Source organism: Agelaius tricolor, unplaced genomic scaffold (assembly GCF_023055355.1).
Source record: "Agelaius tricolor isolate 1412-34295 unplaced genomic scaffold, bAgeTri1.0.p SCAF_10, whole genome shotgun sequence".
Lineage (NCBI taxonomy): Eukaryota > Metazoa > Chordata > Aves > Passeriformes > Icteridae > Agelaius > Agelaius tricolor.
Window position 1 is genome coordinate 2500779 of NW_027269270.1, and position 27988 is coordinate 2528766.

Here is a 27988-nt window from a genome sequence, read left to right on the forward strand (position 1 = left end):
CCCAAAAGTGTCAACCATGCTATCAACAGAAAGGCCTCTTACATGCAGGAGCTGAGTACCAGAAACACAAATGCTGCTGTTAAAAGGAACAACTGTTTCTGCACTCTATCAACACTCTCCCTAGTCTTGGGCTGTATTTTAATTTATTTTAGAAGAATGGTTTCCAGCCAGTGGGTGATGCAGCTCTGGACAGAAACAGACACCACATGCACAGAAAGGAGCATTTATCCAGACAACAACACACAGCAGGTCAGGGGTGTCAAGAGACAGCCCTGGAGTGTTGAACACAGTGAGCTCCACCCACTGCCCCAAACTCATTTGGGCAAAGATTCTTCACACATGTCTCCTCAAAACCCTTTATGTGTGGCTCTCTGCTCATTTCCAGGAGCTGCTAGGCACTGGTCATTTGTCCCTCCCACCTACAGACCAAGAAACTGAGGAAGCACAACAGGCCATACATCACCTGTGTCCTTCACACAGATCTGCTAGCCATAACCCTCATGGTGTAAGGGCAAACCCAGGAGAAGACAGTTTAGCAAAGACATCTTTCTGGCAGGCAAACTCGGCTGTTCACATCACCAAGACCTTTCAGCCTTCCTATCTGTCTCTTTTACACCAGTACTGAGGTAATTTAAAAAAGCCACAGTACACACAACACTCCTATCTGAACAAAATCCACAAATGCAACCTCCCCAATGAAGTAAACTTGCTTCAACAGCAAAAGATTTTTCATTTTCACATAGCTCCCTTCTTACGGCACTGCATACCATTATTACAAGAACAATTGTTCCACTTCAGCATGTTCTTAACCAAATTTCAGACTTAAAACACAACACATTTAAGCACCCTTCTTCTGAGGTGTTCCAGTTTTGCTTGCAGGTCTCCAGAAGTGGGTGGAGCTTAGAGCCAAGTGTGTGTGACCAGGTTGCTATTCCATACCACTCAAATCAGGGGGAAGAAAAGGTGAACATGTGCCACTTTGTTCTGTTTCTTCCTCAGAGAAATTGCCAATGACCAGCACTCTGGATTCTGCCTCTGTGTTTAAATCACCCTCTATTTTGCATACTTTTGTTATTAATACTATTGCTTGTTAATTTTTCATCCTATTGCTGGTTTTTTTATCTCAATCCATAGTCTCTATCTTTGTCCCTCTCTCACCAGAGGGGCCAGGGGGAGGGGAGCAGCTTATTTGGAATTTAATTCCCAGCTGGTTTTAAAACACAACACAAATATTATCTTATTCTCAACGCAATTCTTCCACAGATTTAAATCTACTCCCTTATGCCAGGAGGCTTTTACAGGGATACAAGGAAGTGCTTAAACATTTAACAGAGAAATGATACTTTAGTAACCTGTTATTTCTCATTTATTTTATAACAAAAAAATGCAATATTTCATTTACCCAGGCACTTACATTTGTTTTAAAATGAAGTACCAAATGTTGCTGAAAATATCAAATTTCACACACATCTACCTTCTAGACTAATTGGCACAGTACCTATCAGACCATGGTTCATTAGAGCACTAAACTGAATTTTCCATTATCAAAATCTATGGTTTGGGAGGATGCTATAGATTAGTTCATAAACTATAATCTCTCCACCAATGTAGCAATAATGGGTAGCAGCACTCCTAAATCAAACTGTTTGTTGTAAAAGAAAGGCTTTTGCCAGCCCTCTGGGAAGGCCTTACACTAAGAAATGAATGAGGCAGATTGATAAAAGCCATAAAAAACATCCAAGTACTTCCTCAGCAGCATGAAAAGTATTTCAAGAGGGATTATTCACATTGCTTAAAAGAAATAGCAACAATAACAGTTATTTGTGATTATACTTTTAAACAGAAAAGTTCACTTTCACCATGTCTCCTTAGTTTACATGCCTCATTTATTTTGTTGGAGAGTACAGTCTCATGTTGGATGAAAGGGATTTAGGTACACAGAGAAATGTCACAGTATTAATTGTGGCCAGTGGCTGCAAGAAATTCAGCTCGTGCTCAACCTCACAAACATCCTTGGGAGCTCACTTGGCCTCCTCGTGGTCTTGTGAGTAAAACTGGTCAATGAGGAGCACATTATGAGAGGGACCAGGACAGGGAGACAGCACAAAGTCTTGAGAAAGCCAATGCTAAAATCAGCACCTCACACTGGCTCAGCAGTTATGTCCTCCATAGCTGGAGAACCTGGAACTTCTTGCTGCACTTTTCCCTGTGCTGTCCTTTTTCCTTCTCACCTCCCTGCTGGCTGCTAGGCAGCAAAAGGACTGACTGTTGTGCATTTAGTGTACATCAGAGCATGTAGATTGGAACAATTTCCAACCTCTTTTGATCTCACCTGGCAGGACAGGACTATGTAGCACATTTTCCCTGAAGGCAGATCCTTAAGAAAACCATAAGTGAGGAGGAGTGCCTAACAAGATTCTACCTCAGCACACTGGAGATTGTTTTTCCATGGCTCTGCTACAAGGACCAAGAAATCACAAGTAAGCCCCATGCACCACATGGAATAAGAAGAGTAAATGTCTCTCTTGTGGTTGCCATGAGATTTGTGAAGCACGCTTGGATGCGAAAATGTGAAGAAACAAAGCACCTATGATTTGTTACAGTTGGGGAAGAAAAAGTCTCATGCACTTAAGCCAATCACATTTTGAGGGTTTTGGTCTTGAAACTTGAGTCACACTTCATGCAGATTTGCAGTTGGCAGCCACAGAATGCTTGCACTGAAGGGAAGGCCTTGCCATACAAGCCATTTAAAATAGAGCTCCTTTTCATGATAAAAGTGTTACTGAATTCAAAGCCCTTCTGAACTGGCAGAGTTTCACAAGGCCCTTTTAAAAAATCTCAAGAGCACGGCCATGCTTAATTTTTTTAGCTGGATATAAAGGAAGAGAAAATAATGAAGAAACCCTGTAGTCAGGTATGCCTGGTAGGAAGGTCAGTACAGCACAGAGTTCACAACATCAAAAAGTTTCACTTTATTGTCACAGCAAACCCCACTGGATGTCTCCTTCAGTCACATCCTCTGCATACAGTGCATGACAGTGATGGTCTCTGCCCACAGCTGTGGTGAGCATGGTGATATTTAATCTCCTATAGCACAACTAATTAGCCAATCATAAGAATATAGCCCTCATCCACCCTGCAGAACATTAACTGTGTCTGGGGGCACCACTTGATATTAAATGCTTGGAGCAGAGACTACAGAGAGCCTGTAAGACAATTTTAAATCTTTACAAGAAATTATGACTGAAGAAAGCCTTAAGATAGCTGCTAAAAAGGAATTGCTATCCACCCTATCATTAACATGTAGAAATCCAGTAAGCAAACAAAGTTTCTAGATTGTTTTCCAGAGTTCCTGGTACTCAGGACTCATTAAGAAGTCTCTCTTCTCTGAAGAGAAGCAGCTCTTTCCAATTGCAATAACTGAACTCTTTTCCAAGGCCCAAGAAAACCCTGGAATTTTTGAATTCCATAACCAGCAAAAATAAGAGAAAGAAACACCTTCTTCCAGGTAAAAGGGATTGATTGCTTCCTATGCTTTTGTAACCCAGTTTAGAATTCTGCATCATTCAAGGAACAACAGGAACATGGTGTATGTTATGACATAAACACCTGAAACCATAGGCGGGGCTTCTTCTTAGGCTATTGCTTTCCTCAGCTTTACCAACTCAGAGACACAAAACCAAAATCAGTTCTCTCTTTTGTATTTCTAGGTATCAGCTCTCCAGACTATTTGCTCAGGAAGGCATTTTCTTTGGCTCATTGTGACAGAAAATCAGACATATTTTTTACTCCATGCTATACTGAACACTACCATTTTTAAAGTTGTTTTCCTTCATGCAAATGACAGTGCTTATTAACTGCTTCATTAGTTTAAAAAGTGGTTTCAATTCAGAGTATCTCACCTGTAACCATCTTGTCTATTTCAAAAGCTAAGTCAGTTTTTAGAAAATAACAAACAAAACACTCCTGCCTTTGCTTAACTGAAAAAGTTTCTTCTGGTCTGTCCCTTAAGTCATCCAGGAATGTACCTGATCTTCAGAGCAAAGGTTGATGCTCTTACTGTACCTCTTGTTCACCTCTGAAAGGATAAAAACCAGCAGTTAATTGAACATGGATATGGTATGAAGGCCACACAGTAAGAACATGTTTTCATAAGAGCAGGACTTGTTTACCTTCTTAGCAAGTCTGCTAAGGCTGTGAAACAAGGCATGCAAGGAAGGCAGGCCAGGCAAGCTGAGTACAACCCCACAATCACAAAGGAGTCTTGCTACTCCCCACGGTAGGAACAGCCACCCCAGCATGCCTCCCTACCTTCTCTGAGCTCAATACCTACCCCTGGGCAAGGGAGGTGCTTGCCTAACTCTTGTTCTTGAAAGCAGCATAGCACCTGTTAAAGAAATCCTTCCTCCCTCAGTGTAGATTAAACCCACTGCATTAATTTACATAGTTCAATGGTAGCTTCCATCATGTTATTCCTGCCAAATTTGGTGCTACTTTCTTAGACACAGACAAATTCTCAACCTCTTGCTAAACAGGGGATAAGAAACCATACTTTTTTATATGCCTGGACTAATAGGGCCAGCCACAGCTGATAAACAGCTATCAGTCTCAGTATCTAACACAATTATGGCAAAACACAGGAATGAGACCGTACCATGAGCTCAAACACACACTTCTCAACCTCCTTTCACACTACTGTCTTGGGGTGATTTCATGATGATACTTGATTCCCTAATCATCTGCTTTATGCCCAGAAATGTTTGTGGTATCTTTTAGATGAGCCAAAGGGTGAGGCTGGAGCCTGGGAACACCAGGCACGGGCTCTGTTCAATCTCTCTCTCTCTCCAGCGTGCTCTGAACAGCATGAACAGGGGATGCTGCATTGCTCCTTTTGTTGGATTGGGTTTTTTTGCTAGCTTGAAGCAAGAAGTTTTTTCCCTTCCTCTAGCCTGGAGGCTCTACTGGAAATCCTCTTGGCAACTTTTGGGTTTTTTTTCCTTGAACAGTTTTCAGCTTGGCTTGTTTTTCTTTTCAGACCATCTGAGGAATCCAGCAGGACCACCCTGAATCTGAGACCTCAGAGGAGCTGAACCAACATGAGAAAGGACATTCAATTCCACCACTCCACTCTGGCTGCTGTGAGGAGGAGACCCATGCCAGAAATCCAACAGGTTTCCCACCTGCTCTGCTCCAGGCTGCTATGTGAACTCCTCTTCCCCTTCCCAGATCAGTCACTATTTTGTTTTCCAGGCCATGCTGTCAGCCTGTGTGTTTTTCTTCCCCGGGTATTTTTTGAGGTTTTTCTTTGTTCTGCTGTGGGTGGGTGTATGGGGGTGTGTTTGTGGGTGTAGGGGAAGTTTCCAGGAGTTCATATCTAGCATTTATTCCAGCCTTTTCTGTGCCTTGCAGAAAGGCTACACACACTTTTTTTCCTTAATAAACAGTTCTCTTTTTTTCACTTATACCCACTGGTATTAATTATCAATTTACCCTCATGGGCATGAGAAAAGGGAGTTATTGAAGTCCTTTTCTCTTTAGAGGAAACATTCATTCCAGGGTGCTTTCTCCTGAAATTTGTCTCCAAAACTAAGACAACCACCAACTCTGAATTGGTGAGAACATTTTTAGCAAAAGGGTGATGTAAACTGGATTGCAGCTGAAGACCTGTGAAGGAAATACTGAGTAACTCATTAGAGCTACTGTATCCAAACACCCAGTGACTGGTACATGAAATGATACATGTGTATTCTGCACATTACAAAAAAAAAAAAAAAAAAAAAAACCAAATCGCAACAACAACAAAACAACAACAACAAAACAAACAAACAAACAAACAAACAAAAAAGTGTTAAAAGAACAGTAAAACTATATAATTTGGGATTAGGAAACCCCAGCTTCATAACTACTTGGCACTTCTGAAGAAAAAGTAGTTCATGAGGGCTGATCTCAGTGTTGTCTTTATCATTTGAGCTCTATTAAATCAGCCAAATGGAGTGGCTTTCTCCTCAATAGCAAACCAATAACAAACATGAAGTCTGAAACTGTAAGCATCAATATTGCTTGAACAGAGATGCTTTAAAATGACTAGAATTATTTAATCCCATCACACAGGATGCCACTCACTTTGATTCTGATACAATAAAAAGTACAGGAGAATAATTTCATCCTAATCCAACTATACTTATTACACTATCAAGGCAGAAGTCTTCTGGGAGATAATGCCTTATTTGTGCAGCCCTGCTTCATGCAATGATTTTAACTTTCAGCAACATCTTAAGTATATTCATGTCTGCTGTGTTCAGCCAATGCCTTTATGTGCCTTTTATAATCACAAATTTTTGTAGCTCAAAAATCAAGTGCATTTTTAATGGTCTGAAGCTGATTTACATAGGACAAAACCCATCAAGAGACAAACTTCACTGAAAATTTGAATTCTTCATAGCCCTCTGTGAGAGCTTTTACCCTGTGCCACATGCTAATGTAAACACAAACTGATAACACCTGAGTGGTTGGAGCTTCCTTCTTTGGTATCAGACTTAACAAATTCTTCCCACAGAGGAAACCAGTGTGTAACTTCCATCTTCACTGGGAGTGCTCCCTGAAACTGCTGCTCTTCTTCAGCTTTTGTAGAAGTGATTTTGAAATAATTTACTGAGCAATTAATACAGTCAAGCTCCAAATTGGCACTGCTGAATGCTGAAAACTGCTGACAGCTACCTAACAGACAAAGATATGCCTGCACAGGCTTCAGGACAGCACTCTAGATTTGCAACCTTTTCAAAACACATTAGTTTGAGGTTTCATGTTGGAAGACCCAGGGACGACAAAATCTGTCCCATGGTGAGATATCACCTGCCAACATCACCTTCAGACCTGCCAAGTGTCATTCTCAGCTCATGAGACTCCCATGTGCCTCTTTCTGCTGATTCCCAGCTAATGCTGGAGCTCACACCCAGGCCTTGCAGGGCTGTGGGATCTCCCCGGTGTGTGGCTCTCCCTCCAGCTGTGTGCCTGGATGCCACATGTGGTCAGAGACTGAGAGCAGCGTGGTGGAGCTCTGCCAGGATGGGGGAACAAGAGCTGGTCACCAGGGGCCCATGGCCACTTGCCTGTCTGTGTCACATCATCTCATGGCCACATGACTGACACGGTGTGACCCCATGAAAGGCACACTAAGGAGAGTCACATATCAAGGCAGAAGTAAGCTGAGAGCTCTGCATCTTATTCCAGCTCTCCCTGCACTATAATGCCAACACAAAAAGGTTGGATGAAGAACATGGAGGTCCCCTGATGGGCACCCATGCTAAATTGGCACTGTATTCTTCTTGAAAAAAGACAGCACATCAGCTTTAAATAACCTACTCAGAAACCAAACCTCTAGGCTATTCATACCATGAATGCTGGACATGAACAGTTGGATTCACTCTTTGCAACACAGACTGAAAGTCTAAAAAGGAAATAAAGTGTTTTGTGAGAGGGGCCAGTGCTGCCCATTGCTGGGGCTCTGCTCAGATCCTGCAGCTTGGCTTTACAGACAGTGTCACCACCACATGTGGCCATGGCTGTTGGAGCAGGAGCTTCCCTTACTCTGATACAAAGACAGAAATCACACCCAGGGCTGGGATATGGTGGCAACAGCTGTCAGGGAGCTGCTCACAATGACTGATCATTCAGGAAGAACATGTCTCTAAGCAGATCTTCCACTTCACATTTCTTCCTTAGATAGCAAACATCATTCAAAGGCAAGCATGTGACAAAACAGCTCTGAGAAAAATTAGGACAGTTGCATCCAAGGGCTGCATTAACTGGTAGTTTTTCATATTAAGTTGTCTGTTATCAAAATGAAATCCAGCATGCCTATCCCTGGAGGAGAGCACCCTTCCACAGCAACAGATGCTGCTGCAGACATAATAGGACTAATGATATCCCAGCTCAGGAATAGACATGGAAACTTCCAGGTGAATTATTTGACAGAAAAAAGCATACAGTGAGACTTGTTTTGCTCAACTCCTTTAAAAGTTCTTTTACTTTGCAGTGGGTATGAAAGACTGCAAAAATTATCTCTTCTTAAAAACAGATATTTCTTTTTATATGGCCATTCTTGCCTGAATATACTTGTATAGTCTTCATGTCTGGAGAATACACGTTTCTCAGATTAACATTAAGTTTGACAAAAACCAACCCAATTTTCATTTCAACCTGTCTTACTCACAGAGCTTGGAACACTTTTTCTCCAGGTAACCTACAATTCCTTTATTTGCTAATTTGGTGGTTAGCAAGGCCATGTGCATTTTTTTTCAGCAAGATAATGCTTTAAATGGTACTCACTGTAGTAAACATGTTAGACATTGTTCACAGCAAAGCAGACATTGAAGATAATCCTTTCCAGCTGTAGCAATGACTTACTAACACTGGAAATAATAAAAAATAACCATAAATGAGGGACTGAAAAGACACTGCTCAACTAAACCAATTCATAGCAAAGCCCAAATGTCACAAAGTCTGCAGGTCAGGGCTGTACACACTGCAGGGCAGCTCTCTGGCTGTTATTCTGACAACAGCTCTAATACCAGAGGAGTGGATATTGTTACTCCTGGGTATGTTTATCTAGTGTTTATCACAGAGTAACAGAGCTCTGGGCAGTTTGGAGTGTCAAAGGAAAGGTCTGCCACTAACCCAGCAGGGGAGAACAATTGACACCAATAACCCAGGGCAAACCCTATCCTCTCCTGAGGCTACACCAGAGTCCAGGAAGGAGGGACAGGCCATGTACTGGAATGGGACATGACCATAACAAAGAGGAAGCATCCCCATGAAGGACAGGAAATAAGAATTAAAGATTTCAGCCTGTTACTATGCCTCCAGGAGGAACAGAGGTGCAGAGACCTCTCTGTAAAGAAAAGCCCAATCCTGAACAGGAAACAGCATCTGTAAGAGCAACAATGCATTTGCATTCTTTGTCCTGTTGCAGTATCTACTTCTACTTTGTTTTCTGCAAGCACATTAAAAAGGAGAAAGGTTGTTCTTAATGTCCTATTTCTTGTAGTCTTCTTCCCCAGAGAATGCCAAATTGTCAATCTGGTTGCCACTGTCTGTTTAAGGTATTCCCTAATCCCAGAAAAGGATCCTTGAAATCTGGAAAGGTTTACTTTTCTGTGGCTTAGGACAAGATTTACAATCTCTCAGCTCTATTACAGTGCACATGTGATGGGATGTGTCCTGCCAGATTTTCTTGCTACAGCAAAGCTACCAAGACTGTAAATTGGCTGAGCTGGCATCCCTGGGAATGCAAATCTCCCTGTCAGCCTCCTGCATGCTAACAGACCTATGACAAAGGTGTTGGGCTTTCCCAGGAGCCCACACCAGCTCAAGGAAGGCACTTTGCAGGAGGCTGTACCTGACAGGAGCTCACAAACATAGCCAAATTTTACCTCTAGGCATCCAAGTCCAGCAATTCCCAACAATCTCCTTTTCACTTTATCCCTCTCAGCGGCTCTGCATGGTTCCCTCCCGCCTACTCTGATACAAATATACGAGATCAGACTCCCAAATGAAAAACCAGGTCAAGTTTCCAGGCTGCAACCGGTTTTGTATCGCAGATGCTTCTGTGTGCAAATACAGACAGCTCTGTGTATTGCCGATGTGGCACACGGAAAACACCGTCCCTGGTCGGAAGGCACTGCTGCTTTCAGACACGCCCATCCATAGGAATAGCTATTCCCCTAGTGCCATCTCCCGGCTTAAGGGGCAGGAACGCTGCAGCTGAAAATATTTTTTTATATCTGTTAAAAAAGTTTACAACAGGTTTAGAGTATGGATCAATATTTAAAAAACACCCAAACCACAAGCATTCTTTTGACAGATTTTGTACAATTCATTCCCAATAAAGTATTCGTTAAAAATGATGAAGTTTTGTAAAATATCTTCTGGTCCAATCTGCTTTGCACTTTGAGCCTTTTCAGCTTTATTTATTTATTTATTTCTCAACAAACATCAAGCTCCAAAACTTCCTTTTTGCTGATTTTTTAGTGTCATCTTATGACTCCAGAGGGTAAATCCTGAAAGTTCCACACCACCACACAGGAAGTGAGGGAATTATTTAAAACCCCAGCTATGAGAACTGCATATCATTTTAACCCCATATTTAATGATGATTGGTAAGACATACTTTCTAGATATCAGATCTAGTTATCAAATCTCTATGCATATCTAGTTATATCTATCAGTTTGTAGGTCAGGGTATTGTAGGCAAGATAACTGATAGGAGCTCCTTTCTTGGAGAAAGATGCCCATTTAAGGCTCAAAACTCTCACAAATTGGCTGACTGGGGAGAGTATCCTCTGCCAGGACTGTGCCCCCTGCAGCAGGGTGACCTCAGGAGCCAAAGGGATAAAGAATGATGAGCAGACTATTAAATCTTTATCCTTCTCCCCACTTCCAGTGGTTTGCTCTTCCCTAAAGAAATGCTTGCTCTGATATGAAGTCCCACCCAAGATGTGAAGAACCGTTTGAGTAAAACTTTGAATTATTTTTTTTGAGTTGTTAATCAGTACAGTTATGAGCATTGCAGTAACTGGAGGAAAGGTAATTCTGGCAGTGAGAGATTGTGACCACTGGCTCATCCACCACCTACTCAAAATAGACTCCAGACTCAAACAGAGGGAAGAACTGCACATGAGGGCTAATTTGCATGAGAAGTGGGAGAAATAACTAGCAAATAGGGGGCTCAGTGCTAATCAGTAAAGAGATTATGTAATAAAATATATGCCTTTGTCTGTTAAAGTCTGTAAGTACTGTAAAGCTTTGATGAATGAGGAGCTAGCTTTTTATGGGTTAACACCTAGCTCCTTACTTTACACAAACTAGAATTAAAAAAAAAAAAATAGAAATACTTTGCTTCAGTGTGTGAACTGGTGCTGTGTGACAGGTAACATTCAGAACAATAAACTTCCATTTTGGGAAAGCCCCTATGTACCATAATGGTAAACCACCTAATTTAGAGAAACCAGCACTCAAAAAAAAAGAAAAAAAACCCAAACACACATACACACAAAAAAGACCAAAACAAAAAACAACAACAACAAAAACCCCCAAACAAACAAACAAAACCCCCTCCACCCCAAAACAAAACAAAACCCCCCACACCAAAACAAACAAACAAACAAAAAACCAAAAAAACCAAACCAACCCCCAAAAAATAAACAAAAAAAAATCAGAAAAAAAACCCCACACCCACAAAAAGGGTGCTAAATTATTTTAGTGGGCAGGTTGTGCCAATCAAAACCTGCTGACAGCAGGAGGACCCGGCCCACGAAGGTGAAATGGCGAAAAGGCCCAGGGAGGGGCAGCCCTCAGGGGCGGGGGCTCAGCTTCCCGCCATGTCCCCTCAGGAAAGGGGGTGACACTCCCTTTCCTGAGGGGAAAGACGAAGAAGATAAAGAAGAAGGAGGAGGATAAGGATGGAGCCGTAGCCCAGCGCCTCGCCCCTCACGCCGGCTGCTATCACACGGGCGGCTTTCAGCGCACAACCCCTTCGTCCGGCTTTGCTGCCGCTCCCCTCCGTGACGTGATTGCAAAGCTACACCAGAGAAACATTATTTATACTGCTGCTTCACGGTGCTCCCGCCTCCATCCCGGAAGGGATTTCCAGCCGTGGGTGGGCGGGCGCAGGGATAACTCACGGGCTGCAGCGGCGGTGCCGCCCTGTCCTGTCCCGCCCTGCCCCGTAAGATGGCGACGCGGCTGCTCCGCCTGCGCGGCCTCCTGAGGGCCGCCGGCTGCCGGCCCTTCTCCGCCCAGGCCAGGTGAGCGGGACCGGCCGTGAGGGTGGCTGAGCTCCCCTGAGCTTGGGTTCCGTAAAGACCGCGGGGTGAATGGCTTTGCCCGGCTGCTGGGGCTGGCTGTATGATCTCGTATTATTATATCCATTCTGTGCGGGTGGGTGTACGCACCTCAGTGTGTGCTCGGAGCGTGTGGGTGCGTTTGTATAGGTGTAACGGGAGTGTTACGGGCACTCTATGTGTGTGGGAGCCCTGGGCGAGCCGCGGCACATCCGTGGCCGTGATGTGCCGACCTTTGCTCCACTTGCCGGGAGCAGCGGTTCCCGTGCTGGCAGCAGGTGACAGTGACAGCGGGCGCGACCTTGCCCGGGCACCGCGTTCCCCCGGGCAGGAGTGGGATCGGACCTTCCCGGACCTTCCACTTGTGTTTCCCAGTGTGAGAAGAAGGGAGCAGCCAGGCCCTTCCCTGTGTGACACAATTAAACAAAAGGTTGGGCTTAAGTAAAACTCATCAGCTTTAAAACTAAGGTGGAGTTTTTGAGAGAGTCATTGTGTGTCTAGCTTTGAGGGTACAAGGTACTCAACAAGCAAGTTGCTGTATCTCGTTTTTTCCAAATATTATTAGATGTAAGTAGAGTCTGTTTCAGGGGGATTATTGCCCTGGTAGAGCCTGAGTAGCTACATGTGGTAGTAAATAAAGACTTCTGTCTCTGGAGCAGAGTAAATAAGCACAGGCTCAGCTGAGTTCTGTAGGAGTACACACAGGTGATGTGCAGAGGAACTGAGAGACTAACAAAATAGTTTGGGAAAGGAAAAGTGAATGCCTTTTCCATGTACTCAGCTCCCAAAGTTTCTGATGTTTTGTGGCAATACAATAAAAGCAAGTCAAAAAATCCAATGCACAAGTATGAGAAGTGAATTTTCATTTCAGCCTTAAAGTAGTATGTCATCCTTGATGATCCAAACCCCTACAAAAGTGTTATAACCCTTCCTTATTTAATAATTATACTTTCCTTGTGTGGATTCTACTACTGACCTTTACCCCTGTATCAGTTTTTATTTTTTTGTTGAAGCATTCTTTGATTTTTGCCTATGTTTTCATTAGGTTAATTTTATTTTTTTATATATGTATTATTGTTTTTAATTTATTTGAAATGTGAACAAACCAGCCTTGCCTTACCTCCATTAATAGCCCAGTGGAGTGCAGTGTATGTTAGTTCTTTGTATTTATCATGGGTATCCTTTGCACCTCATGGTGTGCCAGAGTTGGGATGTGAGCTGTGTTTAGTAACACAGGAGTTTCTAAAAGGCAAATAGGGTGTCTGTGTCCTAACAGATGCATGAATTTGTCTTTTTCCAGTCCCCTGCAGACAGAACAGCATGGCACAAAGCGCCTGGAGCCATCTTCTGCTAAAACTTTGACTGACATAGGAATTCGGAGGATCTTCTCATCAGATCATGATATCTTCAGGGAGAGTGCCAGGAAATTCTTTCAGGAAGAAGTGCTGCCTTTTCATGCAGAGTAAGATAACCTCCTAAACATTTGGATTGCCAAAATTCATTTTTTCCCCAAAATGTATTCTGTGGTGTTACTTCTGATACAGCAGGATATAAAGATTACTGGTTTTCATGTACAAGCTTTCTATTTCAAATTTACCAAGTTAAAACAAACCTGTGAAAGTTATGCATGAAGAAAAATCATACATAATCAAAACTGAATGCATCCTTTGAGTTCCAGTGTAGGCATCCTCAGCTTAGGCCCATGAGCAGGCAAAGGCAGTTTGCAGAGTTGCAGCAAAGTTTCCCTGCCTCTAGGATTAACTGATGTTTTTGGGGTAGAGTTGGGGGGCAGTTCAGTTCCCACACTATTGGGAAATAGTCACTGAAAAAGGCTTTGATCATCTCTTACTATCTTGCAGTAGATTTTGTAGCTACATGCAAGTACTTACATCATGGTGAGGTGAATTATCTATTACCAAGAAACTTGCACAAAACATCTTTGTTTGAATTTCTTAATTTTTTTTTTTATTTCTGTGGAAATATGTGCATTTTCTGTACAGAGTGGAAGTGTTGCAATTCCACTGAACTAGAGCTGAAGGGTGGTTTTAGCCCCTATTTTAGTCATATCCAATCACATTATAGTGCTGAAAAGGAAAGAAATTAACTCAGGGTATGGTTTTGAACCAAAAGTGTCAAGCTGTAGTAGTGTCTTAAGCAATTTTTAGTTTACTTGAAGTGAAAACAGCAAGGGATAGCAAAGGGCTTATTCTGAAATTGCCCTGCTAGATGAGAGGCTCCTGACACAGCTGAAGTGTGCATCCACAAACAGCTGAGGTGCCTCATTGAGTTAATGGAACATCATGGCTCTGGGGCAGGAATGAGCAGCAGGAGGCTTACAGCAAGGTTGGTGACAGTTTGGATTTTTTTAATCCTCAAACTATAACCTTTTAGTAGTATGCTCTTCCACTGTGCAGTCATATTCTGTCCATAAGAGCAGATGTTTTCCCTCATTTTGTGTTGGAAGGACTTCTAGGGCAGGTTTGTGGACATGTATTGACTCTGCTTGAGGTTGCTGAATATCCTGTTTGCCATCTTGCTGACACAACAGTTTCTTAGGGAAACTGTATCAAGTTCAACTTGTATTCTTGCATCACTTCAGTGGCCTCTGAACCCCTCTCTTCTCACACCTTTCAAGGCAGCAAGAAGGCCTCAGGCACAGAACATTACTGGATTATTGGGAGGAGGAGAAGCTTTGGTGCTGGGTGAAGCAGAGACAGCAATGTCCCTGAAAGTGGGGATCAGGGGGAAAGCAAAGATGGTAAAAAGAGATTTAAGATTTCCAGTGTAGGAGCAAAAGCTCTGTGAATCAGCTTAAATACTGGAGCAGCTTGCCCAGAGAAGCTGTGGCTGCCCCATCACTGGGAGTGGTCAAACCCCCCAGGTTGGATGGGGCTTGGAGCAACCTGAGCTAGTGAAAGGTGTCCCTGCCTATGGAGGGGGGTTCAGAGCTGGATGAGCTTTAAGGTCCCTTCCAATCCAAACCATTCTGTGATTCTATGGTTCTGTTTTGTATGTAGGATAAGATACTTGATTAACTGCAGGTAAATAGCTGTGCTATAGCTCTGCTGCACACAGGTGTGTCAGAGCAATGTCTCTGATACATTCTGTTTAAACTGTGGCGTTAGAAAATAAAGGCATTAAAAAAAGAGAAAACCTGGACCATTAATGGCCATCCCTATTGAGTTGGCAAACCCCATAAAGAGGCACTAATTTTCCAAGAATAAGGTGATTCCTGTGGTGGTAAAGTTTGCCAGCTGTCAGCAGATAAGCCTCAGCTATCTATTTACACAAACTTGAAAGGACCTTAAAGCAGTAATTTACAGTAACTTATGAGTCAATAACTTACAGTACTGACTCATAAGAAGTGCACAGGGACAGATTTTTATACAAAACTGACTAATATGATATCATTGGTTCTGATAAAGCATTTTTCATTGGTAGAGTGGAAATCTTTGATGAAATATAATGATGATGATAAATAATATATATATAATATTTTATAATATAATATTACATTATGTATAATATTATATGATGTATAATATAATATAATGATAGTATAATAAATAATATAATGATCCTCATTTTTTATGTGGGTAAATGTGCATTTACAAATGGAATGTTAGGAGGATAAACACCTGCCTGTAATTATCCAGATGGCTGGGGCTAAATTGCCTAAATCCCAGTCTGGTGTAAGAGTCTCATAACAAGTTCTTAATGAAATCTTGTCAGGTTACACATTGGAAGCAGGAGTTCAGACTTGTTTTGCAGCTGGTGTCCCTGCACTGCCAGTGTCATCTGTGCACTTGAAGATTAGAAACTCTGTGGTTAAGCCACTGCTTCTTGGCTGTGACACAGAGCTGTCTGTGTCCCCTCACACTGTCTGCTGGTGTTCCAGTGTGAAGCAGATAAACAGGAGCACGTGGGGGGGTTCAGTGTGTGACCCTGGCTTTGTGTTCATTCCACAGGTGGGAGAAGGATGGCCAAGTGAGCAGGGAGCTCTGGGAAAAGGCTGGACAGCAGGGCTTGCTGGGTGTTGCTATTGCTGAAAAGCATGGAGGCATTGGAGCAGATATTCTCTCTTCAGCCATTGTCTGGGAGGAGCAGTGAGTACTGCATGCTTCAGGAAGAATTTCAATGGTCTTATTGTTTGTGACTGTATTTTTTTTTTTTTTCATAAGTTATCCTAATTGTGGACTACATTTCCTTACAGAAAATGATGTTATCTTTCCTGTGGAAAGGATAGTTTACATATATGTAAATTCCTCCTGTTTAAAGTACTCTGTATCACTGTTTGAGTAACATTGGCTTTGTGACTGGGGGAAGCCTTTTTTGTAGCCTGGTAGGTTATGTACCCATTTGGCTGTAAAATTAAATTCTGTAAATAATGGTAAAAGATCTGAGACTTCTGTGTAGTGGGGTTCTCTTCACTATTGTGTTTGTGTTGTAATGGTGCAAGTTCAGTGCTCAAGTCTTTGTTAGTAGTTTTTTCTGAACTTCCCCCTCCCCTTTTTTTCCAGGATGTATGTTAACTGTACAGGCCCAGGGTTCAGCCTTCACTCAGATATAGTCATGCCCTACATTGCCAACTATGGCTCTGAAGAACAGATTAAACACTTTATCCCCCAGATGGTTGCAGGCAAGTGCATTGGAGCTATTGCCATGACAGAGCCTGGGGCTGGCAGGTAAGCCAAATACTAAAACAATGGTCTCAGCATTATTTGCTGTCTGTTGATCTGTCAGTGAAAAACATTCTGAGCCTCCTGGTTCATTAGTTACTTTACAGACTAGATTATCCCACATTATAGGCAAGACTCAAAAAACCTGTTATAGATTACTTTATTACAGCTTTGGCATTTCAAGATAGTGGCTCAGAATCCATTTCTGTATTGTTCCACTGTGGGCAAATATGCTTTGTATTTGTTTCTGCAGTCTGAGTTTATAGTTATCAACTTGTTTGCATGTGAACATAGGTACAACATGAGAAAAAAAGTGGGAAATTACATACTGTGGTAAAGAAGGCTGGGCTTTACAGTTAGCTTTTTCTGTAGAACAGAGCACCTTGTTTTTCTTTGCTCTGAATCCTTTCAGAGAAATGTCCCTCCTTGCCCAGCACATGTTTGGAGTAGACACTGCTGATCACTTTGCAAAAGAGAGAGGGACATGTGAAATGCAAAACCTGTTGGTGTGAGGTTTCTCCAAATGGCAGGTGTTGCTCATGGCTTTTCACAGAGCCTCCTGATCAGGATTGAGCCTGTGAAGAGGATTGGTTTTATCTGCCATTTGTTGTCTGAGGTGTACTGTATAAGTGGATGCTGACCTGTTGATGTCAGTGCTTGCATTACACCACCTCCCACAAGCAGGGATGGGCAAATGGGACCTCATGTTCCTGTATGGTTGCACAGATTTATCATCCTTTTCCACACCCTGCTTGTGGCTTGTTACACTCACCTATTTCATGGTGTCTCACTATTCTTTCACTGAGCCCATGTCTTCATGGTATAAAATCTATCTTTTGTACTGGATGGAATCCAAGATACAAATTGCAGCCTCTGGAATGGTTTTTTGAAGGACCTTTTGAATTCTGTTTCAGTGACTTGCAGGGAGTACGGACATATGCAAAAAAAGATGGAAGTGACTGGATTCTTAATGGGAGTAAGGTGAGTGCACTGACATGCATTCTGCTCTTGGGCTTTAGGAACTGAACACATGAATGCAGCAGGATGTGCACTGCTCTCAGCATCTCCTCCCAATCCTTTTACTTTTGGTTTGGATTTTTTGTCTGGGTTATGTTGTAGGTGGGTTTTTTTTCCCAGTTACCTTTTTTTTACAGGTCTTGAGACATGTCTGCTGCAGGCAATTTACAAACTGATTTATAGGAGGGCTTGTATAGGTTTTTGTTGTAGCTTTAAAGTAAGCCTATTAAAAGGCTTATTTTCCCTTCAACTGTGAAGGAGAGGGGAAAAAATGTGCTGTGTATATGAGCAGTATGGTTCTCAGTACTGATGTTTAACAATAAAATATATATACTACTGCTCTGAAATCTTCTGTGGCCTGAGTAAAAACTTGTGCTGCCACAATGCAATCTTTTTTCAGGAGCTTGCTGGTCTTGTTAGGAAAAGACCAAAACAGCTGCATCAGATGCTTTCGCTGTGTTGTCAAATTGTGGCAAAGCAGTTTTTTCATTACCATAATGAAAAATAAGAGGACAGAAATAATGTTGAAGTGGGAGTGTGGGTTCAACAGACGATTTTTTTGAAAGCTGTGAAATGTCCTAATCTTATTACTGCTGCTGATAACAGTACTGATAGAGACTTCTGGTCTTAGCAGAATTTCAGTGGTGACAATGTGTGCAAGCAGATAGATATGCATAGGTGCTCAAAAGGTGCCCATGCCACTCATTTGAAGCCAAGCAGGACAGAAAGCTTTCTCTTGCTGGACTTAAGATGGATCCATTTGACAGACTCATGAGTTGTTCTGCAGGGTACTAGTAAGCAGTTGTGACAAGAAGCTGTTGATAGTTTTGAGTGTTATGCCTAAATAATTTAATTTCTACACAAGAGAACCTCTGTGTTTATTTAATATCTACATTTGATGCTGCATTCCTTCTTATTCCTTCTGCACAGACAGAAGAAACAGGACTGTGCATTCTTTAACTTCACACTTCTGTCCCACACAATACTTCTCAAATTAATGTCTGCCTCGTTCCTAAACACTTAATATCTAAAGCTTGAAATTCTTCTGGACACTTGAACCTTGCCTTTCAGTTCACCTCTGAAAGTGTCAATGTAATTCTACTTTCTGCTACTTGGTGATCTCTTCTAACCACTATCCACCTTGCTTTATTCTAAATTCCTTTTGTTTTACAGGTGTTCATCACTAATGGTTGGATGAGCGACGTGGTGATCGTGGTTGCGGTTACAGACAGGGAGGCCCGATCCCCTGCTCATGGCATCAGCCTTTTCCTGGTGGAAAATGGAACAAAAGGTTTCATCAAAGGGCGCAAACTCAACAAAATTGGCTTGAAAGCTCAAGTGAGTTCATACAACCTCTGATGCAATAGATTTGGAGAAAGTCTAAACCCACTTAATGCCTGGCAGCTGCTAAATAAATATAAGATGGAACTATGGTTGTGTTCTAGTTGTTAGACTTTCTAACAACTAGACTTTCAACTAACAACTAGATAAAACTGACTCTTATGGGCTAAAGATGGGCTGCCTCTTTTTTGAATATACTTTTGAAATAATTAGCAAAAAAATCCATTTCTATGTCCTGAGACTTTGTCTAACTCAAATATTTAGTTGTGAAGAGCACCAGAGCTGAAACTTTGTGCTACAGAGCACAAACATGCAATGTAGTGTATCCTGATTTTGCCTGTGAAGGTCTGAAGCATGTGATGTGCAAAGAGAGGCTGAGCTGGATGCATTTACTTGGAAGAAGCCTGAAAGCACAGGAATTTACTGATGTGTTTAGCTATAGAGATGCTGGGGCCTGATCCTTTTTTGAGGAGGAGAGTGGCAAAGGAGACAAGTTATATTAAGGACAATTCTTAGTAGGTATTAGGAAAAAAGGTCCACCAGGAAAGTGGTTGGATACTTGCACAGTGGCTGAGAGAGGCTCTGGAGCCTTCACCTTTTGAGCTTTGGAAAGCTTAACTAGACAAGGCCCTCATCTAATTGTTTTTCTGGAGCTGCTCTGAGTAGAATGTAAGCTAGATGACTTCTGGAGGATCCTTCCAGGCTAAATTTGGGATTTCAAGTTAAAGTGCATAGTAGCAAGAAAACACTAGGGAAAAGTTAGATTAATGGGATGAGAATGTCAGACTCAACTGTTGCCTTTCAAATCCTCTTAGGACACAGCAGAGCTGTTTTTTGAAGATGTGCGGTTGCCAGCCAGTGCCTTGCTTGGAAAAGAGAACAAAGGCTTCTACTATCTGATGGCAGAGCTGCCTCAGGTAAAAGGAATGTGAGTGTTTGATGTCTGCAGGAAGAATACAGATTTTTGTCATTAGTCCTGAAGTTCATGTATTGTGGTGAGCCACCTGGGTTGCTGAAGTGGGATGCCTTTGTCAAACCCCAAAACATTTCTATGGGTTAAGCTCACAGAAGAAATAGCAGCCAGATATTCTCAAGAGGTCAAAATTATACAAGTTTACTGGCAAAATGTAGAAAATTAAGGAATTTTGACTAAGGATGTAGTGCAACACCCAATTAACACAAAACACTTGCCTTAGCATTAATTTAGTCTAACTTAGTAACCTTTAAACTTGTCCAAAATGTTCCATGAAAAGTGAATTAGAAGAAAGGGAGAAAGATAGAAAAAATGCAGAAAAACACACATGTAACTGCCAACTCCTGAGTTCCAGTGATGATGAGGTAGAGACTCCAAGAAGCTGATAGGGTCAAGACAAGGTCCCCTTGTGGTCAGCCTTTTAAACCCCAGAGCCACCCTGGCCCTCCCAGATGGGACCGTGGTCACTCAGGAGCTGACTTTGGCAAGACTGAGGCACTGCCTGCAGTGTGCCACAGCTGACAGACACTGCAGGGCTTGCTGGGCCCTGCTCTGCACACCACAGCCCCCATCCTGCCCCCCTGTCCCCACACATGCATCCCAAAATGTCTCAAGACATCAATTTTTTCCAGTCTCTGACAGTCTTGTGTGCAATGTTTTGTCAGTACTGCTGATTTTTAACTGAAGCACACAGTGCTAGGTGTAGAAGTCTTTGGGCATTGCTAAAAGTGTTGATATCCCACCAGCTCAAAGACAGATCTCTTCATCAGCAACCCAGCTACTGAAAAACCTGAGGGTAGTGTATTAAAAAGAACATTCCACAGATTTCTTGTATACTTCTAGTATGAAAGCACTTTGCTTAGTAAATTAAGTATAGCTTGGTCATCTCTGATTAATTTAGCATTCTCTTTCAAGAAACAAGCACTGCTGTTCTAGCTCTTCTGCAAGTAGAAGCATATTAAAGTTACATGGAATTCTGCTCATACAACAAAGTAAAGAAATTGTTTAGCTGCCAAAATACCTTGCTACTTTACCAGTCAGTTTATGAAGGTTTGTAATTATTTTGTAGGGCAAGGAGGCAATGTTGTTTTCCAAAATGTGTCTGTGCTTTGTCAAAGCTATGACATACTTGCCTCATTTGGTAGGGATCATATTTTTTAATATTGTGAGTAAATACAAAACCTGATCAAAGGAAATATTTTAATGCTTTAAATAGGTGTCCCACAATCCGATTCAATGCAATGCATCAGACTGTTTCCATGTTGCCAGAAAAAAATGTTCTGCGTGTAGTTTTTGTTTTTCACTGCAATGGAGAAGGAAAAACAAGACATTTTTTGTAGGCTTTTTCCCCTCTAGAGTTGTCCTATTGAAATTGTTAAATACAGTTGTTGTTTTAGCTGAGCAGTGGAAGCCAATAATTGAAACAGAATCTGATGTGAACTTTTCAGTCAGTAAGATTCCTGTGGTCAATCTGTAGCTATTTTTTGAGTCATTGTGATGGAGTATTATGCCAGTAAAGCCTTAAAAGTGAGCTTTAGACAGCAAGGCATTTGTCCAACTCATTAATCTCAGTAATGCAGTATGTCTGGTTTGATATTTTATGTGACTTCTGCTCCCACTCCATTAATGAACAGCACTGAACATCTGTGTCCTAATTGTGCATCTGATGTGGAGAAATGTAGGACCAACTCAACTGCATTCTGTAATTTGTGTTTCAAAAGGAAAGGCTGCTAATTGCTGATATGGCTCTTGCTAGCTGTGAATTCATGTTTGAAGAAACAAGGAATTATGTGAGGCAAAGAAAAGCTTTTGGGAAGACAATTGCACATTTGCAGGTAAGTTAGAGCTGAGCTGCTTGTGTACAGATTCTATTGTGTGTTGGCTGTACAGCTGTGCATGTGAAGTAGTGACCAAATGAAAATCACTGGGCTGTTTCAAAAGGGTAATTTTCAAAGCTTTCACTGGGGCTGGTTTTTGCCTCCATGCTTATTTTTCATTTTTGAAATGCAAAAAGAATAATTTTAAAGAAGCAGTAGAAAAGCCTTAATTGTATGTATTTTATGACTTGGGTAGGTAACCTCCCAGCAGTGCTGTTTCTTAGAAGGAAAGAGCAGGAAGTGTCCTGGCTCCTTGCTGCAGCTGGAGAATGATTCCCTTGTTCATCTGAGGCTTGCATTTTACTGCCAGAGGTCCTAATCACAGGGTTCATCACACCTGCCTCTATTTGTCTGTGCCTAAAATCCTTTTAGGGGGCTGCTTGTGCAGGTACTGTGTTCCTCTGCACACAGAGCATGGCAGGAAAATTATTTTGGATGCTCCTGGAGGAGGGGGACTCCCAGCAGTGACCTTGCTGCCCGAGTGCTGTGGAGGTGCTTCATGAATGTTGTAATGAGACTCCTCAGCCAGCAGCAGTCTGGGTGTTTGTGTGGCTGTGTGTAAAAATGTTCTCTGATGCTCTGTGGGCAGAACTCACTCCTGATGGGGGTAGATAATTGAATTTTGAGATGTTTGTGCCTACACTCTTTAGCTGCAGTCATAAAATAGATATTGCTTTCCACAGGATTGCTATAATACAATTTTCCTGACAACAGCATTAACTGTTAGGGCTGAAGGAAGCCAAGCTCCTGCTTTGGTTTATAGGATAAAACTGACTCTTATGGGCTAAAGATGTTGGCTGCCTCTTATTTAAATATACTTTTGAAATAATTAGCAAAAAAATCCATTTCTGTGTCCTGAGACCTAGTCAAACTCAAATCTTTAGTTGTGAAGAGCACCAGAGCTGAAACTTATAGAGGCTGGAATGCAAGATATCCTTCAGGGGATTATGATCTTCATAGTTTTTAATGTTAACCTTCAGGAATCCGTAATTCCAGATGGAATTTTCACTGTGTGACTGAAACACAAAAGAACTATATTTTAACTTGTTTGAATGTAGGTAGGAGATGCTTTCTATTTGTAGTAGCTCACTGTGCAGAGATCTCCAAAATAATCTCCCTTTTTAGGCTAGGCCACCAGCAGGTGGACAATAAATTTCATAAAGTATATTATTTTTGCCAAAATAATGAATTTCTGCATATCTCTTTTTGTTGGTGATGACTTGAGTGTGCATATTATAAATAATCCTTTCCAATTAGAGCTCTGCCTTGGGCTAATTCATTTAGTCATGCCACATTACAGCATTTGAAATGAATTCTTTCCTTGTGGTAGAACATTGGTCCAGTGTATTTCTTGTCAAGGGAAGCAAGATTTTTTTTTTTAATACATATTTCTAGAACTGAAATAAGAAAGAACTTTTATTAGTGGGTGATGTTTTTATCCTCTCCCTGCCAGAATTACAAGAAGATGGTTGAATGCCTGCCTGGTCTGGTTTTACATAACTTTATGATGGATTTTACCTCTTCTATCTAAACCTCTCTTCCAGTGTGACAGAGCTCAGTGCTGAAAAACTTTGATATTCCAAAATTCCTTTTTTTTTGGTTTGTCTCTTTGCATGTAGCTTAAACTGAAGAATACATAGAAAGAGGATTCAAGAGATGGTGAAGTGTTATTAATTGGGAAAGTTCATGGCTCTACAGAGTGAAAGGACATTGCCTCGCCAGAGGGAGCCGAGAGCGACAGAGCGCTCTGGGCCTTCTGCCATGTGCTCTCTAGGAATTTGTTTTCCCTTTCTCTTGTGCTTTTTCTCTTAAATTTGTGTTTTGAGTTGACCTTGAGAAGTAAAGAGCAGTAACTTTGTGTAATAGGACTGGTGAATACATAATTGTCTGCTGTCTTCTGATGTACTGAGCCAAAGTTTGAAATAGTGATTTCTAAAAGCAATCCTTTTGGAAAATATGCTGTATTTTCTACCTAAAATATTAAACTGCACTCTACTTCTTTCCTCTCCCTTCTCTATCTCTTCCAAAACAAGACAGTACAGCACAAGTTGGCTGAAATAAAAACTCAGATTTGTGTGGGCCGAGCTTTTATGGACAACTGTTTGCAGCTGCACGCAGACAAACGCCTGGACTCTGCCACAGCCTCCATGGCCAAGTACTGGTATGTGCTCACAGTCATCTGGGAGTGTCACTGGCATGGTCTGAACTCTGATGGTGTGGGCAGCAAAAATCAGAGTTACATTGAAAACCGGGGTTGCTTAACGAGATCAATTTCAAAATAAAGGCATACTTTTAAAATAGGCTTCCATTAATAACAAAATCATGCCTCTGCTTTAGCTTTAAGTAAAAGCAAGTGCTCCATTGGTATTTAGACAAAAATTTGCATTTTTTTGTTAGCAATTTGTTGTTGGGTGGGTTTTTTTTCATTTTCTTTGTTCTTTTTTTTAGTGGGGTATATGGGTTTTTTTTTAAGCAAAATTTGAATATTTGGAGGTAAATTTAAAGATATTTGAAGCTCTGTGATACTGTTTAGTTAATGTTACTTAAGAATAGCTGTTTAGCCTAGCCAGTTTTCAAAGCTAGCTGGTTTTGGGAAGAAATAGTTGGATACAGCTGTTGCTGTAACTGAGACTGAACAGTGCTTTCCTATATTGTCCAGAACTTCTTCTCCCTCACCCTGTACTTGGTGGTGTCATGTGTTAACTTAGCTTTACCAGAGCAAAACAATATCTAAGAAATATCTAAGGAAATATCTAAGGTAGTGGTACATCAATTTGTATAGTTATAGCTCGTTGCAAAGATGGGAGGAAAAAACCCACGTGAGACACGAGCAAAGAAATTTATGGAATATACGCACACAGTTTTTAGGCTTTTCAAAATAAGTATAGAGGGAATGAGCAGAAATATTTACAATGGAAGGAAAGGTTTTGAGTGCTATTCCTGGCAGTGATTACCTAGAAGTACCAGGTACAGAAGCAGAGGCATTCCATTTTGAGGAGGAGGAAGCAACTAATGCCAGTTGAGGTATGCAGACTCACTTCCTCAACAAAGTTCCCTAAGCAAGGCTTTTGAAAATCCCTCACTTTCACAGCTGTTTACCAGCATGATTTCTTGTGGGTTTCCTCTTTCCCCAGTGGTGTCCCTGTGACCCTTCCATAAGACTCACTTAAATGGTCTGGAAAATGCTTGAATGTAGAATTGCTTTATTTCCTAATGACTTGGGACATTCTCTCCAGTCTTGAATTTCCCTTCAAACTTTTTGTATAGTTAATGACTTGAGTTAGAGCTTTGAAGGAGTTTAAAACCTGGTTTGTGCATCTCTTTTTTCATATCTGGGAAAGGTCTGTAGGGTTGTTTTGGTTTGCTTTTTCTTGTGGTGACAGGTTGTGGTACATACCTAAAATTTTGAATTTGAGAATATATTTAGGAAAGACAGTGGTAATAACTCACAGCTGCAGAATTACATTTGGTATCATAAACTGTAAGGATTTAAATGAATGAGGGGATGGTTTGGGGAAAAGACCATTATTCCAGGAGAAACAATTAGTTTTTCATTTTCATTTCTTCTGTTGCCACTGAAAGCTGTATGCTAAGAAAGTGGTTTTTTTTCATGTCTTCTAACTACAGCTTGAGCTTCCAGTGCTGGAAATTTTTTTCTTTTTTTTTTTTTTTTTTGCTATTAAATCCATATTTTGTTGTCAACAAATGCAGTTGGGGAATTGCAGTATGTTTAGAATTGAAGGCTATTGCAGAAAAGGCTATTGGGAAAGTTTATTGCAGAAAATAAATTATGCCCAGGTGATGGTTATGCTCAAAGAGTATCCTGGTGTGTTGCTAATGGCAGTGGTGAGGGGAAAGCCTGGTTTATTGTTAATTTCTGACAAAGCTGAGTGATTTGGCAAGAAAAGAGACTGTACCAACTTGCTTCACAAAAGGATTCACTTGGCCTGTGAGAAAGGTAAACAAGTCTGTCTGTTTTGAAACCTTTCCTTCTCCAAAAGCCGTCCCATAAAGGGAACAAACCTTTAATGCATTCAATTGAGCAGTATTTATTTCTTACTAAAAGTATTTTGGTTTTGTCTTGTTAACATATCTTTATCTTCTGTACTGTTTTGCAACATGATGTCCTTCTAACAGCAAATTTCCTTTTGGCCATTTAAGGTGTTCTGATCTCCAAAACAGCATCGCTACCCAGTGTGTACAAATGCACGGAGGATGGGGGTACATGTGGGAGTATCCAATTGCAAAGTAAGTGGAACATTTCAGATTGTGTGATGAAAGATTACCTGCAAAGTCAAATGAAGCACTTCCTTTGCATCTGTGGGTTAGTTGTTTAGTGTTAGTGGTGATTTACTGTTCATTTTCTCATTGTGTTTAATTGAAATTACTGTACAGATGTCTGCAGGAAGGCTTTGTTCTGATTCTCCAAATAACTCAAAATCTGTTCAGCAATTATTGTCTAGGTTTTTTTTCACAAAAGTTTTTTTTTTTTTAGAAGAAATGTTATTGAAAAAACATCAAAACTATAAAAAGTAGAAATGAGGGGAGCTAGTTTTATGTTTTATCTGAAATTAAATGCATATGGGTGAAGAAAACACATTTCTTCTACCACTGAGTATCAAGTAATTAAATCAAGAGCATAACTGGCTACATTCAGCTCTTCTACACCTTTGAAAATTAAGAAGATAAGAGATTTATATGTAGACAAAGAAATTTGTCATTCCCATTTTTTTCTGACTTGGTGAATTTAGAGACATTAATGGAGCTTTTGTATAAATCCTTGTGTGTTATCTGTGAAGTTTGTGTACAGGCCATGTGACACACTAAATAGAGATTTTGTGCTGTTTTTATGAAATATATCAAAGAGGTGGTAATCTGACCGTAGAAATAGCAAACACAGGACTGCTGTGCAATTGTCATAAGCAAGCTAATTTTTTTAACTGAGGAGGTTTATATTTTATTTAAATTTTAAATACATTGCGTATGAAATGTTGCTTTAAAATGACTTGTTCCTCCATATTTTCATGGAGTGTAATTTGTGAGTGATCTGCTTTGTCTTGTTAAAGGAAGGCCAGTTTGGGGTGTCCTTGAACCTCTGCTTGTCTGTGTGTACAGTAGTTCCCCACACAGGGTTTTATTATCTCTGTGGTCCAGTAATAAGTAGATTTCCAGAGAATGCCACATTGCTTCTGTGTGAGGAAGCAGAATGGAGATGGAAAAGCTCTGTCATCATCCTGTGTGCTGTCACCAGGAACAAGAATTGGGAGTGGAGTAGTAGCAGGAGTTTATAGGGCTTTATTTTTTTTGTTTAATTAGAGGCAATAGTGGAGCCTTTACACTATAAACAGACAGGGAAGAGATGCTGACCCAGTTCCTGGTTAGGCACACAGCATCCTGAAAAGTTAATTCTGTAATATTCCAGGTAGTTGAAGCCTCTTAGAAAATAAGAACTACCTTATCAATGGGAGGAGTATACTTTGAAAAGAGGGATCTCTAAAGATAAAATGCTGTTGTTTTTTGGTTTTGTTTTTTTTATTATATGGTCATTCTGAGGCATTGTTTGTAATATTTCCTTGTTTGGTTTTTTTCCTCCCTCAGAGCTTTTGTGGATGCCCGTGTTCAGCCAATCTATGGTGGTACCAATGAAATAATGAAAGAACTTATTGCTAGAGACATTGTCAGTGACAAGTAGGGCAGATGATTACTACTTTGCAGAGTCTTGCAGAGCCTTTTTCTATATTAATATATGGCGTAAAATCAGACATCAGAATGTAAGTAAAATAAATATGCTGTATAATGTTCTTTAAAGGAAATGACACTTAAAGCACATGTTAGTAATAACAATGTGCTCACATTCAGGATATCTAATATTTAATGAACTTAAAATTTATATGTCTTTGTACAACACAGAGTAGTTCTCTGGGTGTCAAGAGTTGCAGTAGTAAAAGGCAATTTTATCTCTGGAACTCTTGGTCTCTCAGACTTGAACCCATTGTGTTGAATCCAAACCTTGCTTTTCAGAAGCAAATCTCGAGAGAAACCATATTCATAACAAATAAAATTAAATATTAATGTAACTTTGAATTTGTATTTCCCCTTGAGAAGCAGAACTTGACACTTGCTGTTGTTGCCATACACCTGCTCGCTGTGCAGCAGCCACCTGCCGTGCAGCTGACCTCTATGTTTACATCTAACCCGGAATGCCTTATTTTAATTACTTTGGTCAAATAAACATAATAAAGCATTTCTATGCAATCTCAC

The 27988-nt window shown here is 41.0% G+C and overlaps 1 protein-coding gene across 1 annotated transcript; it reads left to right on the forward strand.

Moving 5' to 3' along the window:
* Positions 1-11649: 11649 nt before the first annotated feature.
* On the forward strand, positions 11650-27987 carry ACADL (acyl-CoA dehydrogenase long chain). The gene is made up of 11 exons (XM_071434342.1): positions 11650-11804; positions 13141-13302; positions 15809-15946; positions 16361-16525; positions 17434-17500; positions 18710-18874; positions 19693-19794; positions 21572-21685; positions 23761-23888; positions 25889-25975; positions 27326-27987. The coding sequence occupies exons 1-11, from the start codon at positions 11731-11733 to the stop codon at positions 27417-27419; spliced, it is 1296 nt and encodes a 431-aa protein (XP_071290443.1). The 5' UTR covers positions 11650-11730; the 3' UTR covers positions 27420-27987.
* Position 27988: the final 1 nt, after the last annotated feature.